The sequence below is a fragment of the Lampetra fluviatilis genome, chromosome 65 (assembly GCF_964198595.1).
Source record: "Lampetra fluviatilis chromosome 65, kcLamFluv1.1, whole genome shotgun sequence".
In the NCBI taxonomy this organism is placed as follows: Eukaryota; Metazoa; Chordata; class Hyperoartia; order Petromyzontiformes; family Petromyzontidae; genus Lampetra; species Lampetra fluviatilis.
The window spans coordinates 4,365,526-4,391,479 of NC_136339.1; the positions used below are offsets into that span (position 1 = coordinate 4,365,526).

At 54.2% G+C, this 25,954-nt stretch overlaps 1 protein-coding gene across 1 annotated transcript; it reads left to right on the top strand.

Annotated features, from left to right (window-relative positions):
• Positions 1-143: 143 nt before the first annotated feature.
• LOC144952034 (protein FAM3C-like) lies at positions 144-25,804 on the top strand. Its single transcript, XM_078882426.1, has 10 exons — positions 144-232; positions 7,561-7,629; positions 8,306-8,416; positions 13,579-13,614; positions 14,159-14,282; positions 15,750-15,808; positions 18,711-18,761; positions 19,492-19,579; positions 22,473-22,599; positions 25,718-25,804. The coding sequence occupies exons 2-10, from the start codon at positions 7,611-7,613 to the stop codon at positions 25,802-25,804; spliced, it is 702 nt and encodes a 233-aa protein (XP_078738552.1). The 5' UTR covers positions 144-232; positions 7,561-7,610.
• The last annotated feature ends 150 nt before the right edge of the window (positions 25,805-25,954 follow it).

Below are 25,954 nucleotides of genomic sequence, written 5' to 3' on the forward strand. Positions count from 1 at the left end.
AAACCTACGAATATCAGCGTAATCGTGTCGATGGGTGCGATTGATCTATCGGCGTCGGGGGTGGGGGTGAGAGAACGGGGGGGGGGGGGGTGGTGCTGATCTCAATGTGGAGGAACCGGTCTGTGCACCTCAGCCCGTCAATGCACGCGGAAGCGATGCTCAGGTGGGATGAGGCAGCAGTGCAGGTGACGATTACTCGCCTCCACATCCGTCCCCGTGTCGCCCGATGCAGGTGATGTCGCTCGCCTGCTCGCCTGCCTCCTCCACCTCCTCCACCTCCTCCACCTCCTCCACCTCCTCCACCTCCTCCTTCACCCTTCCCCCTAAGGGCCGACTCGGCCACAAAATGGGTAACCTGGTGTAGCAGCACTTGCCCCTACAGTCTGTTGAGGCTACACGGGGGATCTTTGTCTTTGTGTGTTCATAGGTGCTGCTACTCGCTAACAGCACTTGCCCCTATAGTCTGTTGAGGCTACACGGGGGACCTTTGTCTTTGTGTGTTCATAGGTGCTGCTACTCGCTAACTGCACTTGCTCCTGCAGTCTGTTGAGGCTACACGGGGGACCTTTGTCTTTGTGTGTTCATAGGTGCTGCTACTCGCTAGCAGCACTTTCCCCTATAGTCTGTTGAGGCTACACGGGGGACCTTTGTCTTTGTGCGTTCATAGGTGCTGCTACTCGCTAACAGCACTTGCCCCTATAGTCTGTTGAGGCTACACGGGGGATCTTTGTCTTTGTGTGTTCATAGGTGCTGCTACTACTCGCTAGCAGCACTTGCCCCTATAGTCTGTTGAGGCTACACGGGGGACCTTTGTCTTTGTGCGTTCATAGGTGCTGCTACTCGCTAGCAGCACTTGCCCCTATAGTCTGTTGAGGCTACACGGGGGATCTTTGTCTTTGTGCGTTCATAGGTGCTGTTACTCGCTAGCAGCACTTTCCCCTATAGTCTGTTGAGGCTACACGGGGGACCTTTGTCTTTGTGTGTTCATAGGTGCTGCTACTCGCTAACAGCACTTGCCCCTATAGTCTGTTGAGGCTACACGGGGGACCTTTGTCTTTGTGTGTTCATAGGTGCTGCTACTCGCTAGCAAAGAATGTGCACATTCGTTTTGTCAAGGCGCTCTTCTTCCACCTCCAACCCAGCTTATATAGAAGCTCCAAGCTTGGCAGTGTCTCATTCTTCACCTGAAGACGGCTGCTTGCGTTTTAGCCGAAACGTCGTGAGAATTATTTTATTTTATTATGTTTTATTTTTATTATTTTATTACTTCCCTTATACGTGACTTTACCGAAAGAACCAAGAAGATGATAGCGATGATGATAGCGATGATGATGATGATATTGATGATGATGATGATAGCGATGATGATAGTGATGATGATGATGATAGCGATGATGACGATGATGATAGTGATGATGATGATAGCGATGATGACGATGATGATAGTGATGATGATGATAGCGATGATGATAGTGATGATGATGATGATGATAGTGATGATGATGATAGCGATGATGATAGTGATGATGATGATAGCGATGATGATAGTGATGATGATGATGATAGTGACGATGATAGTGACGATGATAGTGATGATGATAGTGATAGCGATGATGATGATAGCGATGATGATAGTGATGATGATGATGATAGTGATGATGATAGTGATAGCGATAATGGTAGCGGCGATGATGATGATAGCGATGATGATGATAGTGATGATGATGATAGTGATGATGATGATGATGATAGCGATGATGATGATGATAGTGATGATGATGATGATAGTGATGATGATAGTGATGATGATGATGATAGTGATGATGATGATAGTGATGATGATGATGATAGCGGTGATGATGATAGCGATGATGATAGCGATGATGATGATGATAGTGATGATGATGATGATGATAGCGATGATGATAACGATGATGATAACGATGATGATGATAGTGACGATGATGATGATAGTGATGATGATGATAGTGATGATGATGATAGCGATGATGATGATTATGATAACGATGATGATAGCGATGATGATGATGATGATGACAATGATAGCGATGATGATGATAGCGATGATGATGATAGCGGTGATGATGATAGCGATGATGATGATGATGATAGCGATGATATTTGTTTTTTAATGTTTAAAATGATGAAACAATAGGAGTAGATTTTACCCGTTCTGGCAATCAAACAGGAGGCGCTAATGGTAGGTTTTTACCCTTTTAACTGGTACAAAACTGACACCTTTATTCAAGGCATCATGTTTGCAATGACCACAACACAAGTAGTCAATAAAGCAAACAAAAAGAATCAACTCTGATAAGGATAATAATATGCGCTGTCCTTGAAGTTGATTGGCCCACACCCGAGACGGCTTTCTTTAGAGCCTAGTCCCCATTGGTGTAGGGCCAGATGACACCAGAAGGCGTGCAACAAACACCAAAATAGATCAACTTTCTCAAGGCATCGTAGATCTATTTAATAAATAAATAAAATTACTTCAACGTGACTTTACCGAAAGAACTAAAGAGTGATTCTTGCACCCACGAAAGCTTCGAATCTCGTTTAAAAGAAAAACATTTGTAGAGTTTCTAATTTTAACTGGAAATGTTAAATCTGACACACCGCCATAAATGACGTCACGCACCTAATGGGGGGGGGGGGGGGTGTCAGACATTTGTGTCGACGGGGGGAGAAATGTGACGTCATATTTGAGGGGGGGGGGTCTGACTTTTTGTGACGTCATGTGACGATGGGGGGGGGGAGGGGTTTGAGAAATGTGACGTCACATCAAAACGCGCAACTTTAAATAAACATAGACAACACGTTCCACTTAATTAAATATACTTTTTAATAAATGTTTTCTCCTACAACATCAGAGTGCAGCGCCACATTAAATACGCACTTACAATGACAATAGTTTCAAGCGATTTGAAGCATGTTTGATTTTTTTTTATGGAGGGGGTGATTCTTTCGGTAAAGTCACGTAGGTATAACGCCTAACCCCTAATCTCTAATAATAAAATATTTTATATATAAAATAGGGGGGGGGGGGGGTCAGACATTTGTGACGATGTGTGACGAGGAGGGGGGGCGGGGTTTGAGAAATGTGACGTCACATCAAAATGCGCAACTTTAAATAAATATAGAATTGTTATAACAACACTAATTGTTATAACAGCACTAATTGTTAGAACAACACTCCTACAACATCAGAGTGCAGCGCCACATTAAATACGCACTTACAATGACAATAGTTTAAAGCGATTTGAAGCATGTTTCATTTTCAAAATGGAAATATGGTTTTTTTTTTTGGGGGGGGAGGGGCAGAGTTTTGTGACGTCATATGACGAAGGGGGGGGGTCAAAAATCGTCCAAAATCGCGTGACGTCATTTATGATCGGCTCCCATAGGGGACGTCAGGTCTTCTGTGTCTCCACGTGTCTATATTTAGCGCGACGTCACCGTGTCTCCGGTGTCAGCCACCCTCTTCCGTATCACCTGGCTACCTGCCTGGCAACACAGGTGTGCGTTGGAGGCGTGCTGGCAGGTGTGAGGCATACCTGTAGGTGTGTGTACAGGTGTGTACAGGTGTGTCTGTGAGCACTTGCCCCTACAGTCTGTTAAGGCTATACGGGGGATCTTTGTCTTTGTACAGGTGTGTACAGGTGTTCATAGGTGCTCGCTAACAGCACTTACCCCTACAGTCTGTTAAGGCTATACGGGGGATCTTTGTCTTTGTACAGGTGTGTACAGGTGTGTCTGTGAGCACTTGCCCCTACAGTCTGTTAAGGCTATACGGGGGATCTTTGTCTTTGTACAGGTGTGTACAGGTGTTCATAGGTGCTCGCTAACAGCACTTGCCCCTACAGTCTGTTAAGGCTATACGGGGGGTCTTTGTCTTTGTACAGGTGTGTACAGGTGTGTCTGTGAGCACTTGCCCCTACAGTCTGTTAAGGCTATACGGGGGATCTTTGTCTGTGAGTGAGTGTATTTAGGGTGGAGAGTTTTCCATACCTGGGCAGTGTGCTCATGACCGGCTCCGGTTTAACAGCAGAGGTCTCACTCCGAATCAGTCGAGTGGCAATATCTTTTCATCGGTTGCGTAACGCTGCTGTGTGGAACCTACCTGGTCTGTCGCTCCGCACGAAGCTTCAGGTCTTCTCGGCCACGGTCATTCCCTCCCTTCTCTACGCTTGCGAAACGTGAACCCCCCTAATGGAGCATCGTCGCCGGTTGGAAACAAACATTTAGGCTGGCCTGCCTACGATCCATCCTGGATTTAACCAGGCTGGATTGTGTGAGGAGCTCACAAATCCTTGAAAGATCTGGGCAAAGTCCCATCGGTGAGCTCCTCCGGCAGGCAAGGCTGCGTTGGCTGGGTCATGTAGCCCGCATGCCCAGCCACCGCATGCCTAAACAGCTTTTGTTCGGCCGGATCGAGGGGGCTAAACGGGCGCGGCACGGGCTAGAGAAGAGATGGAGTGATGTGGTACAGGAGGACGTGGAGCTGAGTGGACTTGCCGATGACTGGTACCAGCGGTGTCAAGATCGGCCTCTGTGGAGGAGGCTCGTGAAGGACGCTGCTGGGCAGTTGGAGGCAGTCGCCCTCCAACAACAACGGAGGGCGGAGGAGCGACGCTCACAACAACGAGCGGTGCGCCGGGTGGCTAAAGCACAGCAAGTTGGTACAGTAGGGGGCACAGGTGGTGCATCATCATCTCAGTCAGTCGACCGGTGGCACCTGCTGGATCTGCCCCGTGACCTCCTGCCAGCGGGCGTTCGACACTTCACGTGGCCTCAAGGTGCACATGGCCTGGCACAAGCGTCGTGGTGACGTCACCGCAACTTAGTGGCGAATGGCGGTTGTTGTTGTTGTTGTGTGTGTGTTTTGGACAGGGGAGTCTCTGAGTATATAAGTGGTGGTGTGGCGTGTGGTGGTGTGTGTGTGGAGTATGTGTGGTGTGTGTGGTGGTGTGTGTGTGGTGGTGTGTGTGTGGTGGTGTGTGTGTGGTGGTGTGTGTGTGTGTGGTGGTGTGTGTGTGTGTGGTGGAGTGTGTGTGTGTGGTGGTGTGTGGTGGTGTCTGTGTGTGTGTGTGTGGTGGTGTGTGTGTGTGTGGTGGTGGTGTGTGTGTGGTGGTGTGTGTGTGTGTGGTGGAGTGTGTGTGTGTGGTGGTGTGTGGTGGTGTCTGTGTGTGTGTGTGTGGTGGTGTGTGTGTGTGTGGTGGAGTGTGTGTGTGTGGTGGTGTGTGGTGGTGTCTGTGTGTGTGTGTGTGTGGTGGTGTGTGTGTGTGTGGTGGAGTGTGTGTGTGTGGTGGAGTGTGTGTGTGTGTGGAGTATGTGTGGTGTGGTGTCTGTGTGTGTGTGTGTGGTATCTGTGTGTGTGTGTGGTGGTGTCTGTGTGTGTGTGGTGTGTGTGGTGGAGTGTGTGTGTGGTGGTGGTGTGTGTGTGGTGTCTGTGTGTGTGTGTGGTGTGTGTGTGGTGTCTGTGTGTGTGTGTGGTGTGTGTGTGGTGTCTGTGTGTGTGTGGTGTGTGTGTGGTGTCTGTGTGTGTGTGGTGTGTGTGGTGGAGTGTGTGTGTGTGGTGGTGTGTGTGTGGTGTGTGTGTGGTGTCTGTGTGTGTGTGGTGTGTGTGTGTGGTGTCTGTGTGTGTGTGGTGTGTGTGGTGGAGTGTGTGTGTGGTGGTGTGTGTGTGGTGTCTGTGTGTGTGTGTATTCGTTATCCAGCAGTGGATTGTGTTTGATATGTGTTTGGGACGGCTGTGTCTGTGGGTCCAACTCTTTCGGTAAAGTCACGTAGGTATAACCCCTAATCCCTAATAATACATTTTTTTAATATGAAATAATGAGGGTCGGACATTTGTGACGATGTGTGACGAGGAGGGGGGGGGGCGGGGTTTGAGAAATGTGACGTCACATCAAAATGCGCAACTTTAAATAAATATAGAATTGTTAGAACAACACTAATTGATGTTGTAGGAGTGTTGTTATAACAGAGCGCAGCGCCACATTAAATACGCACTACAATGACAATAGTTTAAAGCGGTTAGAAGCATGCTTTCTTTTTAAACATGGAGATTGTTTTTTTTTTTGGGGGGGGGGGCAGAGCTTAGTGACGTCATATTTAAAGGGGGGGGCGATCAAAAATCGTCCCAAATCGCGTGACGTCATTTATGGACGGCCCCTAATCGAAAACACAAATTGGGCACGTGAGTTCACCTACTGCTACGAATATCGATGTAAAGCTTCTTTGGTGACTGCAGGGATTCATCTTCTTGGTTCTGAGGACGGCTGCTTGCGTTGTGGCCGAAACGTCGTGAGAATTGTATTTTATTATTTTTTATTATTTTATTATTTCCCTTCTACGTGATGACTTTACCGAAAGAACCAAGAAGAAGTCTGTTGAGTCTTCACGGGGCAATCTTCGTCTCTGTGGGGAGCGGTGGTGCAGCGGTTGGCGCACCGCGCTACAAACCCGTTGAGCCGAGTTCGACTCCCGTGTTGGGCCCCCCCTCCCCTCCCCTCCCCCAGGGTCGACTCAGCCTCAAATGATTACCTGGTGTGATGTGTAACCATCGCTACTCGGTAGACAAAGGCGGCTTAGGCGTGATGCTGGCCACCCACCCCCTCGTGTGCCGTGCCGGCCTTCATAGGTGCCTACTCGCTAACAGCACTTGCCCCAACATGTTTGTGAAGGCTATACGGGGGATCTTTGTGCGAGTGAGTGAGAAACTTGGTGGGTCAGTGACAAACCGAGTGGGTGAGTGTGTTAGTGGGTGGGTGAGTGGGTTTGGTGGGTGGGTGAGTGCGTCGGTAGATGGGTGGGTGGGTGCATGGGTGTGGGTCAGTGTGTGGGTGAGTGACAGACCGAGTGGGTGTGTTAGTGGGTGTGTTAGTGGGTGGGTGAGTGGGTTTGGTGGGTGGGTGAGTAGGTCGGTAGATGGGTGGGTGTGGGTCAGTGTGTGGGTGAGTGACAAACTGAGTGGGTGAGTGTGTTAGTGGGTGGGTGAGTGAGTGGGTTAGCGGGTTTGGTGGGTGTGTGAGTGGGTTAGAGGGTTTGGTGGTTGGGTGAGTGCGTCGGTAGATGGGTGGGTGGGTGCATGGGTGTGGGTCAGTGTGTGGGTGAGTGACAGACCGAGTGGGTGAATGTGTTAGTGGGTGGGTGGGTGAGTGTGTGAGTAAGTAAATGAGTGGGTGGGTAAGTGGGTGGGTGGGTGGGTAAGTGAGTGGGTGGGTTGTTGGGTGTGTGAGTGAGTTAGTGGGTTTGGTGAGTGAGTGGGTGAGTGAGTGAGTGGCTCAATAGGTGGGTGGGTGAGTGAGTGGGTGGGTGAGTGAGTAAATGAGTGGGTGGGCAAGTGAGTGGGTGGGTTGGTGGGCGAGTCGTTAAACGTTCTCTCACCGCGTGGGTATTTCATTTGATTGGCCGTGCCGTGTGGTGGACGGACTTACGACACAAATTCTACCAGATCGTCGCCCCCCCCTCTCATTGCCTCGCCCGGCGAAAGTGATGGATGTCGTCGTTGTTGTTGTTGTTGTTTGTGTACAGGGATAAAGTTGAACTGGTCGGCCCGGCTGAGGATTTTTAATTTTTTAGCGATGTCTCTCCTGACAAAAGGTGAGCAGCCGATGGGTGAACGTGCACTCTGTGCGTACAGCACTTTACACTGTACATCTCATCTCAGTCAGTCGACCCGTGGCACCTGCTGGGTCTGCCCCGTGACCTCCTGCCAGCGGGCGTTCGACACTTCACGTGGTAGCCTCAAGGTGCACATGGCCTGGCACAAGCGTCGTGGTGACGTCACCGCCACTTAGTGGCGAATGGCAGTTGTTGTTGTGTACTGAGCGTGTACTGTGTGTGTACTCTGTATGTATGTGTGTACTCTGTGTGTACTCTGTGTGTACTGTGTGTGTACTCTGTGTGTACTGTGTGTGTACTATGTGTGTACTGTGTGTGTACTGTGTGTGTACTCTGTATGTATGCGTGTACTCTGCGTGTACTGTGTGTACTGTGTGTACTGTGTGTGTACTCTGCATGTACTCTGTGTGTACTCTGCGTGTACTCTGCGTGTACTATGCGTGTACTATGTGTGTACTATGTGTGTACTCTGCATGTACTCTGTGTGTACTCTGCGTGTACTCTGCATGTACTCTGCGTGTACTCTGTATGTATGTGTGTACTGTGTGTGTACTGTGCGTGTACTCTGCGTGTACTGCGTCTACTGTGTGTGTACTGTGTGTGTACTCTGTGTGTACTGTGTGTGTACTGTGCGTGTACTCTGCGTGTACTCTAGGCACGTGCGTGGGTGCCGCGTGCCGCGTGGCGCTGGTGGCTTGCTGCTGCTCCGTCGCGTGGCTCCTGGGCGCCACGCTGGCGCACATGGTGGGCAACGCCGGCGAGCACGGTAGGGGGCCCCCCCCAATCCCCTAGCACCAGCCCCTAGCGCTAGCCCCTAGCACTAACGCCTAGAGCTAACGCCTAGCACTAACCCCTAGCGCAACCCCTAGCACTAACCCCTAGCACTAACCCCTAGCACTAACCCCTAGCACCAGCCCCTAGCACCAACCCCTAGCACTACCCCCTAGCACTAACCCCTAGCACTAACCCCTAGCACTAACCCCTAGCACTAACCCCTAGCACTAACCCCTAGCACTAACCCCTAGCACTAACCCCTAGCACTAACCCCTAGCACTAACCCCTAGCACTAACCCCTAGCACTAACCCCTAGCACCAACCCCTTGCACTAACCCCTAGCACTAACCCCTAGCACCAGCCCCTAGCACCAACCCCTAGCACTAACCCCTAGCACTAACCCCTAGCACCAACCCCTAGCACCAGCCCCTAGCACCAACCCCTAGCACTACCCCCTAGCACTAACCCCTAGCACTAGCCCCTAGCACTAACCCCTAGCACTAACCCCTAGCACTAACCCCTAGCGCCAACACCTAGCATGAACCCCTAGCACTAACCCCTAGCACTAACCCCTAGCACTAACCCCTAGCACTAACCCCTAGCGCCAACACCTAGCACTAACCCCTAGCACTAACCCCTAGCACTAACCCCTAGCGCCAACCCCTAGCACTAACCCCTAGCACTAACCCCTAGCACCAACCCCTAGCACCAACCCCTAGCACTAACCCCTAGCACTAACCCCTAGCACCAGCCCCTAGCACTAACCCCTAGCACTAACCCCTAGCACTAGCCCCTAGCACCAGCCCCTAGCACTAACCCCTAGCACTAACCCCTTGCACTAACCCCTAGCACCAACCCCTAGCGCCAACCCCTAGCACTAACCCCTAGCACTAACCCCTAGCACGAACCCCTAGCACGAACCCCTAGCACTAACCCCTAGCACTAACCCCTAGCACGAACCCCTAGCACGAACCCCTAGCACTAACCCCTAGCACTAACCCCTAGCACGAACCCCTAGCACGAACCCCTAGCACTAACCCCTAGCACTAGCCCCTAGCACCAGCCCCTAGCACCAACCCCTAGCACTAACCCCTAGCACTAACCCCTAGCACGAACCCCTAGCACTAACCCCTAGCACGAACCCCTAGCACTAACCCCTAGCACTAACCCCTAGCACCAACCCCTAGCACTAACCCCTAGCACTACCCCTAGCACTAACCCCTAGCACCAGCCCCTAGCACCAACCCCTAGCACGAACCCCTAGCACTAACCCCTAGCACTAGCCCCTAGCACCAGCCCCTAGCACCAACCCCTAGCACTAACCCCTAGCACTAACCCCTAGCACGAACCCCTAGCACTAACCCCTAGCACGAACCCCTAGCACTAACCCCTAGCACTAACCCCTAGCACCAACCCCTAGCACTAACCCCTAGCACTACCCCTAGCACCAACCCCTAGCACTAACCCCTAGCACCAACCCCTAGCACCAACCCCTAGCACTAACCCCTAGCACCAACCCCTAGCACCAACCCCTAGCACTAACCCCTAGCACCAACCCCTAGCACTAACCCCTAGCACTACCCCCTACCACTAACCCCTAGCACCAACCCCTAGCACGAACCCCTAGCACTAACCCCTAGCACGAACCCCTAGCACTAACCCCTAGCACGAACCCCTAGCACTAACCCCTAGCACTAACCCCTAGCACCAACCCCTAGCACTAACCCCTAGCACTAACCCCTAGCACTAACCCCTAGCACTAGCCCCTAGCACTAACCCCTAGCACTAGCCCCTAGCACTAACCCCTAGCACTAACCCCTAGCACTAACCCCTAGCACTAACCCCTAGCACTAACCCCTAGCACTAGCCCCTAGCACTAACCCCTAGCACTAACCCCTAGCACTAACCCCTAGCACGAACCCCTAGCACTAACCCCTAGCACTACCCCTAGCACTAACCCCTAGCGCCAACACCTAGCGCCAACACCTAGCATGAACCCCTAGCACTAACCCCTAGCACTAACCCCTAGCACCAACCCCTAGCACTAACCCCTAGCACTAACCCCTAGCACTAACCCCTAGCACCAACCCCTAGCACTAACCCCTAGCACTAACCCCTAGCACCAACCCCTAGCACCAACCCCTAGCACTAACCCCTAGCACTAACCCCTAGCACTAACCCCTAGCACTAACCCCTAGCACCAACCCCTAGCACTAACCCCTAGCACTAACCCCTAGCACTAACCCCTAGCGCCAACACCTAGCGCCAACACCTAGCGCCAACACCTAGCACGAACCCCTAGCACTAACCCCTAGCACGAACCCCTAGCACTAACCCCTAGCACTAACCCCTAGCGCCAACACCTAGCGCCAACACCTAGCGCCAACCCCTAGCGCCAACCCCTAGCGCCAACCCCTAGCACGAACCCCTAGCACTAACCCCTAGCACTAACACCTAGCGCTAACACCTAGCGCCAACCCCTAGCACCAACCCCTAGCACTAACACCTAGCGCCAACCCCTAGCGCCAACCCCTAGCGCCAACCCCTAGCGCCAACACCTAGCACTAACCCCTAGCACTAACCCCTAGCACCAACACCTAGCTCTAACCCCTAGCGCCAACACCTAGCACTAACCCCTAGCACTAACACCTAGCGCCAACCCCTAGCGCCAACCCCTAGCGCCAACCCCTAGCGCCAACCCCTAGCGCCAACCCCTAGCGCCAACACCTAGCACTAACCCCTAGCACTAACCCCTAGCACCAACACCTAGCTCTAACCCCTAGCGCCAACACCTAGCACCAACCCCTAGCACTAACACCTAGCGCCAACCCCTAGCGCCAACCCCTAGCGCCAACCCCTAGCGCCAACACCTAGCACTAACCCCTAGCACTAACCCCTAGCACCAACACCTAGCACTAACCTCTAGCGCCAACACCTAGCACTAACCCCTAGCACTAACCCCTAGCACTAACCCCTAGCACCAGCCCCTGGCGCCAACCCCTAGCACCAGCCCATAGCACCAGCCCCTAGCACTAACCCCTAGCACCAGCCCCTAGCACCAGCCCCTAGCACTAACCCCTAGCGCCAACCCCTAGCACTAACCCCTAGCACTAACCCCTAGCACCAACCCCTAGCACCAACCCCTAGCACTAACCCCTAGCACTAACCCCTAGCACTAACCCCTAGCACCAACCCCTAGCACCAACCCCTAGCACCAACCCCTAGCACTAACCCCTAGCACTAACCCCTAGCACCAACGCCTAGCGCCAATGCCTAGCGCTAACCCCTAGCACCAGCCCCTAGCACCAGCCCCTAGCACCAGCCCCTAGCGCCAACCCCTAGCACTAACCCCTAGCACCAACCCCTAGCACCAACCCCTAGCACCAACCCCTAGCACTAACCCCTAGCACCAACCCCTAGCACCAGCCCCTAGCACCAGCCCCTAGCACTAACCCCTAGCACTAACCCCTAGCACTAACCCCTAGCACCAACCCCTAGCACTAACCCCTAGCACTAACCCCTAGCACTAACCCCTAGCACTAACCCCTAGCACTAACCCCTAGCACTAACCCCTAGCACTAACCCCTAGCACCAGCCCCTAGCACCAACCCCTAGCACTAACTCCTAGCACTAACCCCTAGCGCCAATGCCTAGCACTAACCCCTAGCACCAGCCCCTAGCACCAACCCCTAGCACTAACCCCTAGCACTAACCCCTAGCGCCAATGCCTAGCGCTAACCCCTAGCACCAACCCCTAGCACCAGCCCCTAGCACCAGCCCCTAGCACTAACCCCTAGCACTAACCCCTAGCACCAACCCCTAGCACTAACCCCTAGCGCCAACGCCTAGCGCCAGCCCCTAGCACTAACCCTTAGCCCAAACTCTTCTCCTAACACTACCCCTGACCCCGAACCCCTGCCCTGAACCGCTAACTCTATCCCTAAGTCAAAACCCCTAACCCGAGCCCGAACCTTAACCCCTAACCCCTAACCCTAGCCCGAACCCCTTACCCCTAACCCTAGCCCGAACGCTAACCCCTAACCCTAGCCCGAACCCGAACCCCTAACCCCTAACCCTAGCCCGAACGCAAACCCCTAACCCTAGCCCGAACCTTAACCCCTAACCCTAGCCTGAACCCCTAACCCCTAACCCTAGCCCGAATCCTAACTCCTAACCCTAGCCCGAACCCTAACCCCTAACCCTAGCCCGAATGCTAACCCCTAACCCTAGCCCGAACCCTTAACCCCTAACCCTAGCCCGAACGCTAACCCCTAACCCTAGCCCGAATCCTAACCCCTAACCCCTAACCCTAACCCCTAGCCCGAACGCTAACCCCTAACCCCTAACCCCTAACCCTAGCCCTAACCCAGAACCCCGAACAACTACCCCCTACCCTGAACTCTTCTCCAAGCCCAGAACCCTAACCCCTAACCCCTACCCTAGAACCACAAACCTTAACCCCTAACCTTTACCCTAGAACCACAAACCTTAACCCCTAACCCCTACCCTAGAACCACAAACCTTAACCCCTAACCTTTACCCTCGAACCACAAACCCTAACCCCTAACCCCTACCCTCGAACCACAAACCCTAACCCCTAACCCCTACCCTAGAACCACAAACCTTAACCCCTAACCCCTACCCTCGAACCACAAACCCTAACCCCTAACCCCTACCCTCGAACCACAAACCCTAACCCCTAACCCCTACCCTAGAACCACAAACCTTAACCCCTAACCCCTACCCTAGAACCACAAACCTTAACCCCTAACCTTTACCCTCGAACCACAAACCTTACCCTGAATCCAGACTTCTAACCCAGAACTACAGACCCAGAGCCCCTTCCCTACCCTAGCCTTCTCCCAGACCCCGAACCCAGAGCCCCTACCCCCAACCCCTACCCCAAATCCCTCGCCCTAAACCAGAGCCTCTAACCCCTACCCCAGCCCTCGCCCTAAACCAGAGCCCCTACCCCTAACCCCTACCCCAGCCCTCGTCCAGACCCCTAACCCAGAGCCCCTACACTACACTGAACCCCAAAACTCTCGCCCTAAACCAGAGCCCCTACCCCTAACCCAGAGCCCCTACCCCTAACCCCTACCCCAGACCCTCTGCCCGTGACTGACCCCAGGCTGTGTGTGTGCCCCTGTGTAGGCCTCTATGAGATGCAATACTCGGGGCAGCTGAGAGGTAAATCTTCATCATCACCATCACCACCGCCATCACCACCACCGCCATCGCCATCGCCACCACCACCACCATCGCCACCACCACCACCACCGCCACCACCATCACCACCACCACCACCATCATCATCACCACCACCATCACCACCTCCACCACCACCTCCACCATCACCACCATCACCACCTCCACCACCATCACCACCACCATCACCACCACCACCATCACCACCACCATCACCACCACCATCACCACCACCACCACCACCACCACCATCACCACCATCACCACCTCCACCACCTCCACCATCACCTCCACCACCACCACCACCATCACCTCCACCACCACCACCACCACCTCCACCACCACCACCACCATCACCACCATCACCACCACCATCACCTCCACCACCATCACCACCATCATCACCTCCACCACCACCACCACCATCATCACCTCCATCACCACCACCACCATCACCACCACCATCACCTCCACCACCTCCACCACCACCACCACCACCATCACCACCGCTGCGGTGTTCCCACAGCTCCCCGACCGAGTCACAGTCGCTGTGGGCTCATGTCGCCGTGCGGCCGCTCCGAATTCGCCTTCAGCGTCTTCAGCGGCGCCGGCACCGACCACTACCCCCGCGTCTGCCTGGACGACCGCATGTGGGTTCGCGCCGCACACAGACAAAGGTCCCCCGCGTAGCCTCCGGTGCGCCGCAGGGGCAAGTGCTGTCGGCGACTAGAAGCAGCGCCTATGGACTAAGACAAAGGTCCCCCGCGTAGCCTCCAGCAAGCTGTAGGGGCAAGAGATGCATCTATGTACATACACACCACACAGACAAAGGTCCCCCACGTAGCCTCCAGCAGGCTGTAGGGGCAAGTGCTGTCTGCGTACTCGTAGCAGCGCCTATGTATATAAGAACAGCACACAGGCTCCAACTGCCCAGTAGAAGCGTCCTTCACGAGCCTCCTCCACAGAGGCCGATCTTGACACCGCTGGTACCGGTCATCGGCAAATCCACTCAGCTCCACGTCCTCCTGTACCACATCACTCCATCTCTTCTCTAGCCCGTGCCGCACCCGATTAGCCCCCTCGATCCGGCCGAACAAAAGCTGTTTAGGCATGCGGTGGCTGGGCATGCGGGCTACATGACCCAGCCAACGCAGCCTTGCCTGCCGGAGGAGCTCACCGATGGGACTTTGCCCAGACCTTTCAAGGATTTGTGAGCTCCTCACACAATCCAGCCTGGTTAAACCCAGGATGGATCGTAGGCAGACCAGCCTAAATGTTTCTAACTGGCGTAGAGTAGGGAGGGCATGACTTTGGTAGCTTCCACACAGCGTTACGCAACCGATGAAAAGATATTGCCGCTCGACTGATTCGGAGTGAGACCTCTGCTCTTAAACCGGAGCCGGTCATGAGCACACTGCCCAGGTATGGGAAACTCTCCACTCTCTCCACAAATGCCCCATCACCAATTGGGAATTGTGGGGGTGGAATGTCCGATGGTACAAAATACCCAGGCAGGTGCTTAGTTTTGGTGATGCTGATGGTAAGGCCCCACCTCTTAGTGGCAAGGTCCAGGTTCGGCAGCAGCGCCTCAAACTCCTCCTCTGCGTGAGCAGCAATTACCAGATCATCGGCATACATAACGTGGTTGACCAATAGGGAGCCATCCCTTGACCGCACCCGGGCATCGATCAGCCTCCCATTGTATCTGTACCAGATGGAAATTCTTCCGGTACAGCCCATCGAAGGCTTCACGAACTACGTGGTCGAAATAGATGTTAAATCATGTGTGAGCCAGAGGACATCCCTGTCGCACCCCAAGGTGAACAGGGAATGGCTCCGACTCCCGGCCACATAGTTTTACCCGGGCCCGCTCACCATCATGAAGGTCCTTAATGATCGTGAGCAGAGGGCCAGGGACTCCGAAAGCACGAAGAACAACCCAGAGCCCAGGCCTACTGATGGTATCATAGGCCTCTATCCGGCCGAACAAAAGCTGTTTAGGCATGCGGTGGCTGGGCATGTGGGCTACGTGGCCCAGCCATCATCACCACCACCATCACCACACTTCCACCGTCTCCATGGTGATGGTGGTGTTTTGTCACGTGACCTCCCTACAGGATCATGAGTCGGAACCGGAACAACGTGGGAAGAGGCATCAACATCGTGGGAATTAACTGTGAGAGACACTCACCACTCACACTCACCCTCACCACTCACCCTCACCCTCACTCACCCTCACCACTAACTCACCCTCACCACTCACTCACCCTCACTACTCGCACTCACCACTAACTCACTCACCCTCACCACTCACTTACCACTCACTCACTACTCACACTCACCACTCACCACACACTCACCACTCCCACTCATGCACCACTCACTCACACTCACCACTCACCCTCACTAACCACTCACCACTCCCACTCACGCACCACTCACTCACACTCACCACTCACTCACACTCACCACACACTCACCACTCACCGCTCACTCACCACTCACCCTCCACCCTCACTCACCACTCACCACTCCCACTCACGCACCACTCACTCACACTCACCACTCACTCACACTCACCACACACTCACCACTCACACTGACCACTCACCACTCACTCACCACTCACACTCACCACGCACACTTACCACTCACTCACCACTCACACTCACTCACCACTCACTCACCACTCGCTCACCACACACTCACCACTCACTGTCAGTGACCACTCATGCACAGAGAGACACTCACCACTCACTCACTACCACTCACACTCACTCACCACTCACCGTCGTTCACCACTCACGCAGAGACACTAACAGCACTCACCACTCACTCACTACCACTCACACTCAATCACCACTCACCGTCGCTCACCACTCACGCAGAGACACTAACACCACTCACCACTCACTCACTGCTCATACACAGAGACACTCACTGTCACTCACCACTCACAGTCACTGTCAATCACTCTCACTAGCACTCACTCACACTCATTCATACACAGAGACACTCACTCACTGACACTCACCACTCACACTCACCACGCACACTCACCACTCACACTCACCACTGAGTCACCAACCCACTCACTCACTACTCACACCACTCACTCACCACAGATTCACCAACGCATTCACCAACCGACTCACCCACTCACCAACCCTTTCACCAACCGGCTCGCCCACTCACCACTCGCTCACCAACCCACTCACCAACCCACTCACCCACTCACTAACCGACTCATCCACTTACCAACCCACTCACCAACCCACTCACCCTCTCACCTACCCACTCACCAACCCACTCACTAACCCACTCACACACTCGCCAACCCACTCACACACTCACCAACCCACTCACCAACCCACTCATCAACCCACTCACCAACCCACTCACCAACCCAATCACCAACCCACTCACCAACCCACTCACCAACTCACCAACCCACTCACCAACCCACTCACCAACCCACTCACCAACCCACTCACCAACCCACTCACCAACCCAATCACCAACCCACTCACCAACCCACTCACCAACTCACCAACCCACCCACCAACCCACTCACCAACCCAATCACCAACCCACTCACCAACCCACTCACCAACTCACCAACCCACTCACCAACCCACTCACCAACCCAATCACCAACCCACTCACCAACCCACTCACCAACTCACCAACCCACTCACCAACCCACTCACCAACCAACTCACCAACCCACTCACCAACCCACTCACCAACCCACTCACCAACTCACCAACCCACCCACCAACCCACTCACCAACCCACTCACCAACTCACCAACCCACTCACCAACCCACTCACCAACCCACTTACTAACTCACCAACCCACTCACCTACCCACTCACCAACCCTCTCACACACTCACCAACCCAACCACACACTCACCAACGCACTCACCAACCCACTCACCAACCCACTCACCAACTCACCAATCCACTCACCAACCCACTCACCAACCCAATCACACACTCACCAACCCAATCACCAACTCACCAACCCACTCACCAATCCACTCACCAACCCACTCACCAACTCACCAACCCACTCACCAACCCACTCACCAACCCACTCACCAACTCACCAACCCACTCACCAACCCACTCACCAACCCACTCACCAACTCACCTACCCACTCACCAACCCTCTCACACACTCACCAACCCAACCACACACTCACCAACCCACTCACCAACCCACTCACCAACCCACTCACCAACTCACCAATCCACTCACCAACCCACTCACCAACCCAATCACACACTCACCAACCCAATCACCAACTCACCAACCCACTCACCAACCCACTCCCCAATCCACTCACCAACCCACTCACCAACTCACCAACCCACTCACCAACCCACTCACCAACCCACTTACTAACTCACCAACCCACTCACCTACCCACTCACCAACCCTCTCACACACTCACCAACCCTCTCACACACTCACCAACCCAACCACACACTCACCAACCCACTCACCAACCCACTCACCAACCCACTCACCAACTCACCAATCCACTCACCAACCCACTCACCAACCCAATCACACACTCACCAACCCAATCACCAACTCACCAACCCACTCACCAACCCACTCACCAATCCACTCACCAACCCACTCACCAACTCACCAACCCACTCACCAACCCACTCACCAACCCACTTACTAACTCACCAACCCACTCACCTACCCACTCACCAACCCTCTCACACACTCACCAACCCAACCACACACTCACCAACGCACTCACCAACCCACTCACCAACCCACTCACCAACTCACCAATCCACTCACCAACCCACTCACCAACCCAATCACACACTCACCAACCCAATCACCAACTCACCAACCCACTCACCAACCCACTCACCAACCCACTTACTAACTCACCAACCCACTCACCAACCCACTCACCAATCCACTCACCAACTCACCAATCTACTCACTCTCGTCGAGGTGCGATGGAGGCTGTGGGCGGATGACGAGTTGACGACGTCATCGTCACGTGGTGATGACGTCATCGTCACGTGGTTTCGTTTCAGCTGTGACGGGCGAGGTCACCGACAGCCACGTGTTCGACATGTGGGGGAATGGTGAGTTCGTGTGTGTGTGTGTCTGTGTGTATGTGTGTATGTGTGTGTGTGTGTATGTGTGTGTGTATGTGTGTGTGTATGTGTGTATGTGTGTGTGTCTGTGTGTGTGTGTGTCTGTGTGTGTGTGTGTATGTGTGTGTGTGGGTGTCTGTGTGGGTCTGTGTCTGTCTGTGTGGGTCTGTGTGTGTGGGTCTGTGGGTATTTGTGTGTCTGTTTGTGGGTGTTTGTGTGTCTGTCTGTGTGGGTCTGTGTGTGTGGGTCTGTGGGTATTTGTGTGTCTGTTTGTGGGTGTTTGTGTGTCTGTCTGGGCGGGTCTGTGGGTATGTGTGTGTCTGTCTGTGTGTCATGAACCCGACCCAGCCATCGTGAACCCCCCTGAGAGAGACAGAAAGACACCCAGACCCAGGGGTTGAACCCAGGTTCCCAGCCATCGTGAACCCCCCTGAGAGACAGAAAGACCCCCAGACCCAGGGGTTGAACCCAGGTTTCCGGCCATCGTGAACCCCCCTGAGAGAGACAGAGAGAGAGAGAGACACCCAGACCCAGGGGTTGAACCCAGGTTCCCGCCCACGTGAACGCGCCCATGTGAACGCACCCACGTGAACGCGCCCACGTGACCGCGCCCACGTGAACGCGCCCACGTGAACGCGCCCACGTGAACGCGCCCACGTGAACGCGCCCACGTGAACGCGCCCACGTGAACGCGCCCACGTGACCGTGCCGTGTGCAGACTGTGCGGACGAGATGGTGCAGTACCTGGAGAGCATCCCGGACGGCACGATCCTCTTCATGGCGTCGCACGATGAGGCCTCTACATAGTGAGTCGCCCTCGCTCACTCGCTCACTCGCTCACTCACTTGATCGCTCACTCAATCGATCGATCGCTCGCTCGATCGCTCACTCACTCGATCGCTCGCTCGATCACTCGCTCGCTCGATCACTCGCTCGCTCACTCGCTCGCTGAATCACTCTCTCACTCACTCGCTGAATCACTCTCTCACTCACTCGCTCGCTGAATCGCTCGCTCAATCGCTCAATCACTCGCTCGATCACTCGCTCACTCGCTCAATCGCTCGCTCATTCGCTGAATCACTCTCTCACTCACTCACTCACTCACTCGCTGAATCACTCTCTCACTCACTCGCTCACTCGCTCGCTGAATCACTCTCTCACTCGCTCGCTGAATCGCTCGCTCAATCGCTCGCTCAATCACTCGCTCGCTCACTCGCTCACTCGCTCGCTGAATCACTCTCTCACTCACTCGCTCGCTGAATCGCTCGCTCAATCGCTCGCTCAATCACTCGCTCGCTCACTCGCTCACTCGCTCGCTGAATCACTCTCTCACTCACTCGCTCGCTGAATCGCTCGCTCAATCGCTCGCTCAATCACTCGCTCGCTCACTCGCTCACTCGCTCGCTGAATCACTCTCTCACTCACTCGCTCGCTGAATCGCTCGCTCAATCGCTCAATCACTCGCTCGATCACTCGCTCGATCACTCAATCGCTCGCTCGTTCGTTCGCTCACTCAATCGCTCACTCACTCACTCAACTCACTCAATCGCTCGCTCCATCGATCGCTCGTTCGCTCGCTCACTCACTCAATCGCTCACTCACTCACTCAATCGCTCACTCACTCACTCAATCGCTCACTCACTCACTCAACTCACTCGATCGCTCGCTTGCTCAATCGCTCGCTCGCTTGTTGGACACGCCCCCCTCAGTGAGGCAGATGTGATAGCTGCCTCCCCTGGTGTTTTTTCATTGCAGTTTCATGACGAGACCAGCGAGACTAATTATCTTTATACACATAAACGTGAAATAAGTTACCTGGAGTATGGAAGGCGAGGACATGAAGTGAAGGGGTCTACAAACATTACATTGGTGACATACTGAGATAGTAACAGGCACGCGCTGATTGCCCGCGCTCCACCCAGCTACTGAGGGGTTGCGCAATCAGAGGGGAGGCTGAGCTCGTTGCTGCCTCACCTCTCGTCTCTCCCTGTATTTGCAGCGGAGCTCCGCAAATTTGGCGATTTTGACGATAAAAATGATTGGAATCGTACAGAAATGACGTTTACAACACAGATCAGAGGAAACATCTTCATATTTATTTCATTTGATTATTCTTTTTTTTTACTTTTCGTAACAGCTGTTTTCATTGGAGTATGACAGGTGAGGCTCTGCCTCCCCTGACCGCACGTCCCTGATACACACACCTCTACACACACCTGTACCTGTACACACACCTGTACACACACCTGTACACACACACACCTGTACACACACCTGTATACACACACCTATATACACATACACATGCTCACACACCTGTACACACACACACACCTGTACACACACCTGTACACATACACACCTATATACACGCACACACGCCTGTACACACACACACCTGTACACACACCTGTACACACACACATGCTCACACACCTGTACACACATACACACACACACCTGTACACACACACACACCTGTACACACACCTGTACACAAACCTGTACACATACACACCTATATACACGCACACACGCCTGTACACACACACACCTGTACACACACCTGTACACACACACATGCTCACACACCTGTACACACATACACACACACACCTGTACACACACACACCTGTACACACACACACATGTACACACATACACATGCTCACACACCTGTACACACCTGTACACACACACCTGTACACACACACCTATATACACATACACATACACATGCTCACACACCTGTACACACACACACACCTGTACACACACACCTGTACACACACCTGTACACACACACACCTGTACACACACCCCTGTACACACACACCTGTACACACACCTGTACACACACACCTGTACACACACCCCTGTACACACACACACCTGTACACACACACCTGTACACACATACACACACCTGTACACACACACCTGTACACACACCTGTACACACACACACCTGTACACACACCCCTGTACACACACACACCTGTACACACACCTGTACACACATACACACACCTGTACACACACCTGTACACACATACACTCACACACACATCTGTACACACACACACCTGTACACACACCCCTGTACACACACACACCTGTACACACACCTGTACACACACACCTGTACACACACCTGTACACACATACACTCACACACACATCTGTACACACACACATCTGTACACACACACACCTGTACACACACACCTGTACACACACACACATTCACCTGTACACACACACACCTGTACACACACGTACACACACCTGTACACACCAACACATGCTCACACACCTGTACACACACACACACACACCTGTACACTCACACACACCTGTACACACACATGCTCATACACCTGTACACACACACACCTGTACACACACACACCTGTACACACACCTGTACACACACACCTGTACACACACACCTGTACACACACACACCTGTACACACACACACCTGTACACACACACCTGTACACACACACACCTGTACACACACACACCTGTACACACACACCTGTACACACACACACCTGTACACACACACCTGTACACACACACCTGTACACACACACACCTGTACACACACACCTGTACACACACACACCTGTACACACACACCTGTACACACACACACCTGTACACTCACTCCGCCCGCCCCCCCGCCCGCAGCACGAACGACAAGGTGCGTGCGGCGCTCCGGCAGCTGGGCAGCACCAAGATCGACGAGCTGAGGTTCCGTGACAGCTGGGTGCTCGTCACCGCCAAGGGCTACAGCCTGGGACGCACCTATGAGCAGGTGAGGTGGTGGTGGTGGTGGGCGGGCCAGACGCGGAGTGGGCGGGGCATACGCGGGGTGGGCGGGGCATTCGTGGGGTGGGCAGGGCAGACGCGGGGTGGGCGGGGCATACGCGGGGTGGGCGGGGCACACGGGGGGTGGGCGGGGCATACGTGGCATACGCGGGGTGGGCGGGGCACACGCGGGTTGGCCGGGGCATACGTGGGGTGGGCGGGGCAGACGCGGGGTGGGCGGGGCAGACGCGGGGTGGGCGTGGCATACGCGGGATGGGCGGGGCATACGTGGGGTGGGCGGGGCAGACGCGGGGTGGGCGGGGCAGACGCGGGGTGGGCGGGGCAGACGCGGGGTGGGCGGGCCAGGCGTGGGGTGGGCGGGGCATACGCAGGATGGGCGGGGCAGACGGGGGGTGGGCGGGGCAGACGCGGGGTGGGCGGGCCAGGCATGGGGTGGGCGGGGCATACGCAGGATGGGCGGGGCAGACGCGGGGTGGGCGGGGCAGACGTGAAGTGGGCGGGCCAGGCATGGGGTGGGCGGGGCATACGTGGGGCGGGCGGGGGCACACTCGGGGTGGGCGGGGCATACGCGGGGTGGGCGGGGCATACGCGGGGTGGGCGGGGCATACGCGGAGTGGGCGGGGCATACGGGGGGTGGGCGGGCCACGTGTGAAACTAAGAATAACACTGGTCAACACACATTTTCTGCCATAAGGTATTCCAACGGTTTTATGGTAATTTTGTGGTTCTGATTCTATCACGTCAGGTTTTTGAGATATCTAATATTATTTATTTGTATTACTTTATTATGTTTTATTTTTATTACTTTATTTTTTCCCTTCTACGTGACTTTACCGAAAGAACCAAGAAGATCATTAAACCTTCTTTGCCAGCATCACAATATAATAATAGCAGGGTTTCCCCCTTTTTTCTGGTACTGGCAAAGGAGGTCTAATGATAAAATACATCAATATAATTACACCGGTCAAAACACCTTTTTCTGGCATGAGGTATTCCAACGGTTAAGGTAATTTTGGGGTGCTGATTCCAAATCTGGCATCAGTTTTTGTCTATCGCATCAGGTTTTTGAGATCTCAAATATTGCATTTTCAATAAAAACTGCGGAAGAAAAATGTTGAATGTGGATATCTACATAAAATGATGTTATAAACACACTATCCTAAAAGTACAGCACCATATTTTAACACTAAAGCAGTCACTGACTCGCAACAACTTGCAATCATAAGTGACGGAGTTAATTTCGGGTAAAATCAATGAAAATGGGGTATGCCGATAGCATACAAATGAGATGTGATAGAGCAAATCTGAGGTCAGATTTGGAATCAGCACCCTGAAATTAGTCGAGAACAGCTGCAAAAGTCCAGGCCAGAAAAAAATGTTTTTTTTTGTTGACCAGTGTAAATAGGTGGTGGTGTTGTACACTTCCTGGCGATAAGATGGGTCTGTGTTAAGATGTTTCCAAACTTGCAAACAAAACGTGTTGTTTGCATGTTCTGTTGGTAAGTCGATCTGCTCGTAAGTCCAACTTTACTCCCGTAGCTTCCAAACACGTCGTGTGGCGTGTACACTAAGCACGGGGGAATGGCTTCAAAAGTTGTATAATCTCCTGTAGATGTAGATGCCACCGGTTCTTCACGTTCTGCAGATGTAGATGCCGCTGTGGGACGCGGCCATGGGTGAATGTGTGGGTGAGTTTGTGGGTGCGTGATTGAGCCGGTAGGAGTAGGGGTGAGGTAGTGGGTGAGTGGGTCGGTGAGCGAGTGAGTGGGTGAGTGGGTCAGTGAGCGAGTGGGTGAGTGAGCGAGTGAGTCGGTGAGCGAGTGTATGTGTGTGTGTGAATGAGTCGGTGAGCGAGTGGGTGAGTGGGTCGGTGAGTGAGTGGGTGGGTTGGTGAGCGAGTGGGTGAGTGGGTCGGTCAGCGAATTGGTGAGTGAGCGAGTGTATGTGTGAATGAGTCAGTGAGCGGGTGTGTGAGTGAATGAGTCGGTGAGCGGGTGGGTGAGTGGGTTGGTGAGCGAGTGGGTAAGTGGGTGAGTGTATGTGTGAATGAGTGAGTGAGCAAGTGGGTCGGTGAGCGAGTGGGTGAGTGGGTCGGTGAGCGAGTGGGTGGGTTGGTGAGCGAGTGGGTGAGTGGGTCGGTAAGCGAGTGGGTGAGTGGGTCGGTGAGCGAGTGGGTGGGTTGGTGAGCGAGTGGGTGAGTGGGTCGGTAAGTGAGTGGGTGAGTGGGTCGGTGAGCGAGTGGGTGAGTGGGTCGGTGAGCGAGTGGGTGAGTGGGTCGGTGAGCGAGTGGGTGAGTGGGTCGGTGAGCGAGTGGGTGGGTTGGTGAGCGAGTGGGTGAGTGGGTCGGTAAGCGAGTGGGTGAGTGGGTTGGTGAGCGAGTGAGTCGGTGAGCGAGTGGGTGAGTGGGTCGGTGGGTGAGTGGGTCGGTGAGTGAGTGGGTGAGTGGGTAAGCGAGTTGGTGAGTGGGTCGGTGGGTGTGTGAATGAGTTGGTGAGCTAGTGGGTGAGTCGGTGAGCGAGTGGGTGAGTGGGTCGGTGAGCGAGTGGGTGAGTGGGTAAGCGAGTTGGTGAATGGGTGAGTGGGTCGGTGGGTGTGTGAGTGAGTCGGTGAGCGAGTGGGTGAGTGGGTCGGTGGGTGAGTGGGTCGGTGAGTGAGTGGGTGAGTGGGTAAGCGAGTTGGTGAGTGGGTCGGTGGGTGTGTGAATGAGTTGGTGAGCTAGTGGGTGAGTGAGTCGGTGAGCGAGTGGGTGAGTGGGTCGGTGAGCGAGTGGGTGAGTGGGTAAGCGAGTTGGTGAATGGGTGAGTGGGTCGGTGGGTGTGTGAGTGAGTCGGTGAGCGAGTGGGTGAGTGGGTCGGTGGGTGTGCGAATGAGTTGGTGAGCTAGTGTGTGAGTGAGTCGGTGAGCGAGTGGGTGAGTCGGTGAGCGAGTGGGTGCCAGAGTACGTGAGCGCGTGCGAGCAACGACACGCCAGAGAGTGTGAGGGGGGGCGGCGACCGCGGCGTGGCTGCATCCAGCAGTGGAATGACCCTGGCTGTAGATGGTGGCAATGATGACCTCTGTGTGTGTACCCCCCATGTGTCTTCCCCCCCCCCACCCCCCCACAGATCGTGCACAAGGATGAGGCGGACCACCACGTGGGAGACTGGCCCATGGAGGCTCAGACCGAGGGCTGCCTGAGCCACAGGCAATGAGGGACACGTCACACGGACACGTGGACACGTGGACACAGGCACATGGACACGTCGCACGGACACACGGACACGACACGTGGACACACGGACACGTGGACACACAGACACGTGGACACACGGACACGTGGACACACGGACACGACACGTGGA

Excerpts from the sequence above, each read along its gene's own strand:
- LOC144952034 (XM_078882426.1), top strand. Across the intron at positions 13,615-14,158 it reads ATACTCGGGGCAGCTGAGAG|CTCCCCGACCGAGTCACAGT; the intron begins GTAAATCTTCAT and ends GTGTTCCCACAG. Across the intron at positions 14,283-15,749 it reads GTCTGCCTGGACGACCGCAT|GATCATGAGTCGGAACCGGA; the intron begins GTGGGTTCGCGC and ends ACCTCCCTACAG.